General features: G+C 42.6%; 1 protein-coding gene across 1 annotated transcript; it reads right to left on the bottom strand.

Moving 5' to 3' along the window:
• Positions 1–4,674: 4,674 nt before the first annotated feature.
• LOC124805004 (cuticle protein 67-like) lies at positions 4,675–9,390 on the bottom strand. Its single transcript, XM_047265406.1, has 2 exons — positions 9,365–9,390; positions 4,675–5,101 (listed from the first exon to the last, which is right to left on the bottom strand). Exons 1-2 carry the CDS (start codon positions 9,377–9,379, stop codon positions 4,775–4,777), a joined length of 342 nt encoding a protein of 113 aa, XP_047121362.1. The 5' UTR covers positions 9,380–9,390; the 3' UTR covers positions 4,675–4,774.
• Positions 9,391–10,923: the final 1,533 nt, after the last annotated feature.

Raw genomic sequence — 10,923 nt, 5'->3', positions numbered from 1 at the left:
ATTGCTTTGAAGTTCTCTGCAAAAATATTGAGCCATGCTACTCCTATAGCCGTCAATAATTACGAAGTTGTTGTCGGTGCAGGATTTTGTGCACGAAGTGAACTCTTTATTATGTCCCGTAAATGTTCGATTGGATTCATGTCGGGCGATCTAGGTAGCCGAATTCATTCACTCTAATTGCCTAGAATGTTCTTCGAACCAATCGCGAAAAATTGTGGCCCAGCGACAGGGCGCATTGTCAGAAACAGTCCGAAAGGCTTGTAATGGTGTTGCAGGGTAGACGGTGCTGAGATGTAATTGCTAAGAACAAAATTCAACTCGTTGCGCCGTTTCCGAGTTGATTAGTATTTAAATTAGCCAATCAGGCCGTTGTGCGCGCAGATTCAAGCCGCCTGCCACATACAATTAGTATTAACTGTTCTCATAGTGTAGATTATTACGTACGAGACTGCTATGCCTTTCGCTCGGGTTCGATCCTTACTACCGCCCTAGTGTCCAAGCTTCGTGTCGCTCTCTCGTTCGGTTTTAGGAAACCAAACGAAGAACACTGATTTGCTAATTTCAATGTTAATTAAACAGCAAACTGCACAACATACAGAAATTTTTATCTAACAGTTGTTTCTCAGCCAATTAATCCTGAAACACCCGTACACTATTTTCAGAATGTTTCCGACCACGGTGTATACCATATGCAGTGTGAATCACCTAAAACTTGCACCGCAAATATTCGGAAATGGAAAATGCTAGTGATGTGCGGTTTTCACAGAATGGATTGGTAGTCAGGGCCTCGTACTGTTAGCCACTCAACAGATTGTGTTAGTAATGAGAATGTGTATTTTTTGTGCGAATATGAACTTCTTTAACTTGAGTCGATGACTGTTGACGTCAACAAATTATAAGCAGTGTCATTAGATGATAAGTGGTGTCTGTTGCAGGTTTCTAGTGCGAGTCGTTTACGAGATACCGTTTTTTGAAAAGTTCCCATACGGACATTTGTGCAATACCTGTGGTGACACAAACTAAATAGAAACACAAGTGCATACATACTATTGATAGCCTTGGGAGAGCCAGCAATGACAATACTCTACCATCTGGTGAACAAGATGTACGAGACAGGCGAAATACCCTCAAAGACTTCAAGAAGAATATAATAATTCCAATCTCAAAGAAAGCAGGTGTTGACAGATGTGAAAATTGCCAAACTACCAGTTTAATAAGCCACGGCTGCAAAATAATAACACGAATTCTTTAAGACGAATGGAAAAACTTTTAGAAGCCGGCCTCCAGGAAGATCCGTAGAAATGTTAGAACACGAGAGGCAATACTGACCCTACGACTTATTTTAGAAAATAGATTAAGGAAAGACAAACCTACGTTTCCAGCATTTGTAGACTTAGAGAAATCTTTTGACAATGTTGGCTGGAATACTCTCTTTCAAATTCTGAAGGTGGAATGGGTAAAATACAGGGAGCGAAAGGCTATTTAGAATCCGTACAGAAACCAGATGGCAGTTATAGGAGTCAAGGGGCATGAAAGGGAAGCAGTGGTTGAGAAGGGAGTGAGACAGGGTTGTAGCCTATCGCTGATGTTATTCAGTCTGTGTATGGAGCAAGCAGTAAAGGAGATAAAAGAAAGATTCGGAGTAGGAATTAAAATCCATGGAGAAGAAATAAACACTTTAAGGTTCGCCGATGACACTGTAATTCTGTCAGGGACAGCAAAGGACCTGGAAGAGCAGTTGAACGAAATGGACGGTGTCTTGAAAGGAGGATATAAGATGAACATCAACAAAAGCAAAACGAGGATAATGGAATGTAGTCGAATTAAATCGGGTGATGCTGAGGGAGTTAGATTGGCAAGTGAGACGCTTAAAGTAGTAAATGAGTTTTGCTATTTGGGGTGCAAAATAAATGAAGATGGGCGAAGTAGTAAATGGCTCATAGCACTATGGGACTTAACATCTGAGGTCATCAGTCCCCTAGAACTTAGAACTACTTAAACCTAACTAACCTAAGGACATCACACACATCCTTGCCCGAGGCAGGATTCGAACCTGCGACCGTAGCGGTCGCGCGGATCCAGACTGAAGCGCCTTGAACCACTCGGCCACAGTGGCCTGCTGGTCGAAGTAAAGAGGATATAAAATGTAGACTGGCAATGGCAAGAATGGTGTTTCTCAAGAAGAAAAATTTGTTAACATCGAGTAGAGATTTAAGTGTCAGGAAGTCGATTCTGAAAGTATTTGTATGGAGTGTAGCCATGTATGGAAGTGAAACGTGGACAATGAATAGTTTGGACAAGAAGAGAATAGAAACTTTTGAAATGTGGTGCTACAGAAGAATGCTGAAGATTAGATGGGTAGATCACATAACTAATGGGGAGGTACTGAATAGAATTGGGGAGAAGAAAAATTTGTGGCACACCTTGACCAGAAGAAGGGACATGTTGGTAGGACTTGTTCTAAGGGATCAAGGGATCACCAACTTAGTGCTGGAGGGCAGCGTGGGGGGTTAAAATCATAGAGGGAGACCAAGAGATGGATACACTAAACAGATTCAGAAGGATGTACGTTGAAGTAGGTACTGTGAGATGAAGAACCTTGCACAGATTAGAGTAGCATGGAGAGCTGCATCAAACCAGTCTCAGGACTGAAGACCACAACAACAACAACACAGTGCATACATTAGTTATGTGGATTCTGACCAGTAACGAGACAATTGACCATCACAGGTTGTGTTGAAAATGACCACCGGCAGCGGTAGTACACGCTTCCAGTCTGGTATGGAACGACTGCTGCACACGTGTTGACAAGTCAGCGGAGATGTCCGGGGAGACTCCAGTAATATGTCTCTGCACATCATCTGGTGTAGACAGTGTCTTTCAGCTTTCCCCACAGAAAAATCTCAGCTGTCGTCAGATACGGGGAAGGGTCGGCCAACGTAAACGTCCTCGGCGTCCAGTCCAGATATCTGGAAACAGTTAGTAATTCTTGCACTGGACAGGCATCATGTTAGTGCCACAGGTTCCTCCTAGTCTGCAGAGGAGGATCTTCTAGTATCCGTGGAAGGTGGTCTGTTAGAAGGCGTCGCTACTTGCGTGCTTTCACTGCTCCGTCTATGAAAAACGGGCCTATGAGCTGATGGTTCACTATCCCATCCCACCTTTTACGCTCAACGGACGTTTACGTTCCACCTGAAGTCAACTGCGATAGTGAACAGGCCATCAGTACATGTTTCGGCTGTTTACCTGGCCATAATTGGTAAACGTAGCTTCATCACTAAACAAGATGCATGATACATCTGGAGTATTCTGTCTTAACGCCCATGCTCAGAAGTTAACTCGATTCTGATAATCGTTTCCATGCAGCTCTTGATGGAGAGAGATGTGATAGGGATGGAACCAGTCTTTCTCATGTCACTGCTTCGTGCACGGGAGGTAAGGTGCGGATCAACTGCAACTGCAACAGCATCAATTAATTTCCCCCTCTTCTGTCGATAAGCATTTTCTTCTGTTAGGTTGTCTAGGTGTTACACAACGACTTTCCCGTAACTAGTTGATGAGGCTGACAATTAACTGCCGAGAAGGTTGATGTCTATTGGGATGTCTGGCCACATACACTGTACAAGAATGAAGTGCATTCTTCTTACGTTGTCCTTACGCCTTGAGCATTTTGGCTTTTTCTGCATTGGCAAATCCTATCGCACACTCTTGACCTACTGCTTACATTATCACACACTAACTGATTAGCAAGTCACCATGCAGTAAAGAACAGAAAAGTGCACTGTAAGCAAAAATAACAACATCGCACATTGCAGCTACGCAGGTTGGATGGCACAGACAGGGGTCGGTGTGAAAACGTTTCAGAATATGATGTGTCGTAAACGACTCGCACTAGAATCCTACAACAAACGCCACTGGCCTAATGGCCCTGCTTTTAGGTTTTTAATGTCCATAGTCACTGCTCCATTTAAAAAAAAATGTATTTTCGCTCAAAAGATACACTTCCTTAGTATTATTACAATCTGTTGATTGGCTAACAATACGAGCCGCTGATTACAAATCCACTCTGCGAAAATCGCACATCAGTAGCACTTTCCATTTCCAGAACATTCGCGGTGGAAGCTACAAGTGATTCATATCGAATAGTAGGGGAACGTGTACCCTGTGCCAGTCTGCAAGTTTATCAGAGTATGGTGTAAAAATTTGAAGGAAATCGGTCAAGAAGTTTTCGAGGTTCTTGGTAACAACATTAAATGACTTGCCTCTATGTAGTAGTATAAACGTTTTGTATGTGTATTCATACACCATGTACATTTTAAAAAACGAGTTCCGTATGTTTGTCCGAAAGTTTATTTGAGTAACAGGTGTATAGCCTATGTCTGTTGGAATACTTATTACTGTATCGTGTAGAAGTTTGAAGGAAATCGGGCAAGAATTTTTTGAGGTTTTTGGTGACAGCGTTAAACAATGTTTTACCTTTAGGTAGTAGTATGGATTGCCTGCAAGTGTATTTCTCTTACACGGCTCTTCTACACACACCTTCCGCCTTTCAGCATTCCCTTCTTTGCTTAATAACGGTTTTTGCCCTGTAAAGGTAGTTAAAAGACTGGTGTGATGCTATATCTCTTGATTGATGACCTTCTTACAGTCTGACGTCAATAAAAAAAGTCGTGGTAATAATGTCGCAGAAAGATTTTATTTATGGAAGATGACAGAGCTTGAAGGAAAATAAATAGACAGAAGAAGAGCTGAGGTTGAAGTGCTGCCTCGGTGGTTAGTGGTAGTACGCGGGGGCGGCGTAGGCCAGTGCGGGGGCGGCGACGTGTGCGATGGCGTCGTTGCTGACGCGGACGTCGGACTTGGTGACGCTGGAGTAGGGCGTGTCGACGGTCTTGGTGTAGGTGGACACCTGTCCCAGGTTGCCGAAGCTCCTCAGGATGTTGGAGCTCTGGGAGGTGATGGCCGCCGGGGCGACGGCCGCGGGGGCGGCGTAGGCGACGGCGGGGGCGGCGTAGGCGACGGCGGGTGCGGCGTAGGACACAGCGGGGGCGGACAGGTAGCCGGCGCGGGCCACGGCCAGCACGGCGGCGAAGGCAAAGATCTGTCGAAAGACGGCAGAAAATGCAATGACCCACACCTCACTTTAAGGCTTTTTGCTTCTTAGTAAGGTACGAATAAGCCACATGTTCTGTCTGTGATGAGAGATTCACATGTCAAAGCTCTACACACTGGAATCAGATTGAATTGGTGCTGCGTATTTTTCTGCCAAGGTTTTTCCATCATGCCATAACTTAAATATACATGCAGCTCATGTGAACAACTGAGGAGCAGAAATTGTATTCAGAAGAGTGGTAGTTAATATTAGGGATGTGAAATGCTGACAGATCATCCATACTGAAGTCGATTCAATTATTGACGTCTGATCATTCTTGGTTGGTAGTAATCGACACTAAATTATATATACTTCTAACATCGAAGTCAATTGATGAAATAGTAAAATGGCGTAAAACCCAATGTTATTAATCAATAAATATGTCCAGGATCTTTGTGTACAGACTGTAAACATAATATTCTTGACCGAAGTCGTTCGTCGATCTACTGTGTGGTTAATAGAACGTATCTTGCTTTTGAGAGCAGTCTTTGTAGAGCTCAAACATCTAAGTACGATTTTTTATATTGCAGTAGGAAGTACTGATGAAGCACTTTTAACACTCTTATCGAATCTTGTTTAATATCTAGAAGGCGCTCTTTCAGATAATAGCTGAGCTTTGGAAGGTCCATATCTGTTCCTGCCTGCAAATGATTCTTTGCTTGTGCTATTTTATATTGCCCACTCCATAAAGCACATTTAGTTTCTTTGTTTTGTGGCAATGTATCGAAATATTTCCCACACAACTCGACCACACGAAAGCAGAACACAATAGCCAATGTTTCTGCCTTAGTCCGTTTAAAAATATTGCTTCCTCTCCTCCGACACTTCCACGCCACTTGGCCAAGTTTGAAAAGACGTAGTTGTGTTGTACTTGCGTCGTTTTGAGAAATTTTTAGAAAGAGTTTCTTTTAAATGACGAAAAACTTATCGCCAGTGTTAACGAGCCCGTTTCTCTTCCTTCCTTCCTGCATCGAATGTTAATATATTGTCTTTAACATCAATGTTACGATGTTTCAAAAGAGTTCATTATCGTTAGCAGATGATCGATGCACAGAGTGGGTAAAATAAAAATGGGGCAGAAATCATTTCCTGTCCTGAAGATAAACGACACAACTTACATGATCAGCACTTATGGCAGGCGATGTAATATGGTTTGCTTGTCTTGAGGTGAATGCAATATTTTCCATCCCACTTTCGTTTTACCCAACCTTTATAAACTCCTGAGGGATCATTGAAGATTCCTAGTACACTTACCAGTACGGATTAAGACAAATGCCGAGTTAATTATTTTAAAAACGACATGGCTGATTTTCCTCACGGTCATTCCTACATTCTGAGCTTTCACTCTGTCCCTAATGACCTCATTGTGTACGGACTTAAAACCCCAGTTTCCATTCCCCCACTTTCGAGCATAGGTACTGACGGCCACGAATCCTGCATACTGATGTGTAAATACACCGTAGGAAGACGACAACACAGTCGGTGACTTGCGACTCCCGACACTGATCACATATTTCTTATGTTTTATTTGAAGAACGTCGTCTTGGAACTACTAAAAACTGCTGTAAATAATACGTATCCACAGACAAGTAATTTGGTCAAGCGACCATGTTGAAGTCATGGATTAACATTACATCACATTAAAGGAATCCATCACTTGAAGATGGTCACATTATCGAAACCAGTTTCGTCTCAGTAAGTGTTATTCACAACAGCTTTTGGTGCTTTCATGATGCTGCTACTCAACTACACTTAAGTTGTGCGAAACTGTACACAAAAAATATTCTTTAATAGGAACCTTATGAAAATATCGACACCTTGCTGAGTTTGACACTGTGAGCTGAAGCCAGTATAAACTTTAAACAATTTATGTGACGATCGACTAAAATAAACTTTAAAGTTAGCACACTGCACTATACTTAACTATTGCTCCATGCAGACCTTCAAATAAGTAATTCAAAGTGCCTCATTTACCTAGATCTTCTTGTCGCTACGAACGTTATATCTTGATTGCAATGATGCTGAATAATTTCTGCATCTCTTGCTCTGTTGGTATCACGTAGTGTACAGAATTAACTGATGAGTAGGACAACGATAAAATGAATTAATATTTTCCATTCTTTTGAAATATTTTATGTCTTATGAATTAGTGGAATTCTTTCACGAAACTAACATAGTTCATAACAATGGAGGTTGCTGTTGTAGCACGCAGATGAAACCGGGGAGTCCTGTACTGTGCAGTGAAGAAAATGCACATTTCTTTTCTCTTTCATTAATTACAATATCAGTGTATTAGGAACACACTTACAGAAAAGGAATGTACAGTCCAAAACAGGTCTTCGTGTAAACAACATTGCAGTGCATGTTCGTAGGCTTGCACGACCAGTGTCAGTCTGAATAAAATCAGTTTGGTTATTAGGCCGCCTCGCTATGAAATATTAAAACTGTTGCAACTTCATTGCGCGCTGTGTGGTTCTTTAGTGGATACAGGAGCGAGGAACAGATGCTGTTCATATACAGAGAATTCAGATATTAGTTTAATATACGTCTAATATAAAATAGTAAAAAATAATTCAGAACTTTGTTGCTGTAGTTGCAGCGTCAGTTGCTACCGGTAGCTTTGAATGTTGGATACACAGATACCGCAAATTTACAAATCAGTCACTCTTCAGTACAATAACTATACAGTAGATCGCGAGCCCTAGCCACTATATATGCCGGTGAATGTTATTCAGCTGGCAAACACACAAAATGAGAGCAGTGCATGGGTTTTAGAACTTAAGTACAACCGTCGCTGGAGCTTCGGAGAGGGGATGCTTGCAGCGTAATCGTTCGTGCCAGCGCCCTCGTGCCGCGGTGGCGGCTGTGGGAAACATCTACATCTACTTCTACATGGATAGTCCGCAAATCACACTTAAGTGCCAGGCAGAGGGCTCATGGAACCGGCGGTGGCCGAACTGGAGGCGCGCGTATTTGAAAGTGCGGCCGTCGAGGCAGCGACCGATATTGGTAAAACAACTAAAATGCCGACGTTTCGACCTTCTTTGCAGCGATCTTCTCAAGGCGACCATCTGCTCGATTGTGGTGAATGTCTTCCCCTATATACCGTCTGTTTGGGTTGTAAGATGGCTACCGACGTCACACTCTGGGATGCCACTGGACAATTCGAAGTAAAGACTGCTATGGAGGAGTAGCTATACGGTAGGTTATTGTATTGGCTGTGCTCCTGTGATACGTGACTGATAGGCAATAGCGGATCGGTAGCTTGTGCGCAGGGTATTTTCCTGCGGCAAGACGTCGATGCCACACGGCAGATCTCTCGTGGCCGCTTGTTTATACTGAGCCTCTGGCTGGCGAACTCATGGGACCAGCTCCATTGGAATCGCTGGCAGTTAGGCACTCGGTAACTTGTAGCCGATGTCCCTGTTCTTTCTGTTAGGGCGTTTGATTATTTCGACAGCGTTTCTGATGACGTCCTAACAGCATGAACACATGCATGAATGGATATTGGCTACAAGTTACTCTTTGGCTGCCAGCTACTCCAGTTCAGCAGGTCCGCGTGTGTTGTTCTCCGGCCAGCACTTACATATGACGTAGGTTCAAAAGTACAAAAAAAACGGCCATCAGAGGAATGCCGTGGGATATCTACATCTCGCTGCAGGAAAACACTCCCTCCGATGCAAGCTGCCGATTCGCCATTGCGTACCGGTATCCTGCCAGAGGAACGTAGACTATCCAATGGCGTTCAGACAACCAAAATTGTCAGTATGTAGAGGAAGACATTCACTAAAGTCCAGTAGCTAACCGCCCTGAAGAGGACCGCTGGAAAGTTGGTCGAAACGTCGATAGTATAGTTGTTCCAATTTTTCGTAATTACCGGGCCTAATACCCAAATTGAGTTTATTCAAAATTTATAGCAACTGCGTAGCCTAAACCTATGTAGGAATATTGAGAATACATCTTTAACAGACTGAAACGGTCTCTGTGTCTTATTTATTACTGTTAGGCTCCCGAAGACCTAGTTAAAATCAAGTACGGCTAGTAATACTACTCAGGGACTGTCGGTGCTGCGGCAAATTATGTTTGAATAAGCATTACGTAATGGTATTCCATCAACTGCCACGCTATAGGTCTCAGCTTCAGATGGTCAGAAACGAGAGTATTTACAGACGGCATTGCTTGTAGAGAATACTAGCTAATATAGACCCGTACCTTGAGGGCGACCATGTTGCTTGATGTACAGGTGGTTGACTGTGGACCTGTGCCGCCCGCTGGCCGTTATATAGCTGCCCGACCGCGGCAGGGTTTCGCTGCCAGGACCTTGGCGCAAGGTGTCCGTGACGACGGCCAGTTTGGCGAGGAACTCGTTCAGAATGACACAGTGCCCCAGTATTAGTCATGCAGGCACATTAAAAATGAGACTACGAGCGTAACTGCATAGCTGATCTCAAATTTTGCTATTGCTATATGACCGCGTTATACCGGATTTCATTGTCATCAGCACTGTTCCCCTGATCAGTGTGACGGATGGTATCTGAAGGATCTCCACCTTAAAGTATCAGGAGGTTGTACAGTGGCTCATCGAACTGTCTCATTTTTCGGCCTACTAAATCCCACCGAACTTTGTCCACTTCTTTTGTATGTCGATCCTTTTATCGGGACGTCACTGGGACGACGGCCGTTTACTATCGTGACAAAAATAAAAAACACCTGCAGTCGTCCTTACGATATAATTTTATTTTATTATATAAAATAAAATCGTAAGGACGGTGTTTTTTATTTTTTGTCACGTTTGTCCACTTCCTCCTGACGGCAGTGCTAGATAACAGACCGAAATGTATCTATGTGAATTCGCCATTATCCTGACGCTGAAGTACCTCAATTTGCGATTCTCTCTCTACAACTATGCAACCCGTACACAGCAAGTGGCTGTAACAGAGCGAGGTATGTTGTTAAAACCACTCCTGATGTCAATATTACTTTTTTTTCTTTTATGATTTCTTTTCATTGACAGTTTATATACGATAGTTACATGAAATAACTAATTTTTAATTCAAACTGTATTACATCGACTTCTATTTTGCGCAATACAAATTTTGTTTGAACCACTAAGAACATTTTATGCAAATGAAAACGATAAGAAGACCAAGAAATTCTTCGAAAAGAAATAAGGAAAGCTGTAAACGTAATGCATAAAGGCAAAGCAAGTGCGTTATGATGGTCTGATGATGGAAATACTTCAGCTTACCGGTAAAGAAATAGAACAGTATCTGGCTAAGATCTTTACTATTTGTGTACAAAAATGCAGCATCTCCGCCTTGTGGAAGAAAGCAAATGTTATCTTTCTATACCAAGAAGGTAGTATTTAGGATTTGAAGAATTACTTCCTCTTATCTAACAAGTTTTCACTAAAGTCTTGGGAAATTCTTTCAGTGGTGTTTCTCGCAACCCACAGAACAAACTGTATTGCACCCTGTGTGTATTACAACTGACCATACATACACCATGCGTGAAATAATTAGTCGATTCGACGAATGTGAAATGCCGCTATGCATAGCTTTTTACTTCAAAAAGGCTTTTGATTTTTTCGTCTACGCTGCAGTTATATTGACACGGACCACACAAGCTGTGGAAACAAAGTGTGTAAACATAATATGGCTTCTGTCACCATACGAAAACACACGATGGTATTTTCCATTGGACGAGTAGTAAAGCAGGATGACCCTATACCCCCAAAAGTATTTATATGTCATAGAGATGGTTACGTCCAA

Source organism: Schistocerca piceifrons, chromosome 1, assembly GCF_021461385.2.
Source record: "Schistocerca piceifrons isolate TAMUIC-IGC-003096 chromosome 1, iqSchPice1.1, whole genome shotgun sequence".
In the NCBI taxonomy this organism is placed as follows: domain Eukaryota; kingdom Metazoa; phylum Arthropoda; class Insecta; order Orthoptera; family Acrididae; genus Schistocerca; species Schistocerca piceifrons.
Note: the sequence above shows the minus strand (reverse complement) of the source record. Positions and strands in the feature narration are given on the sequence as shown.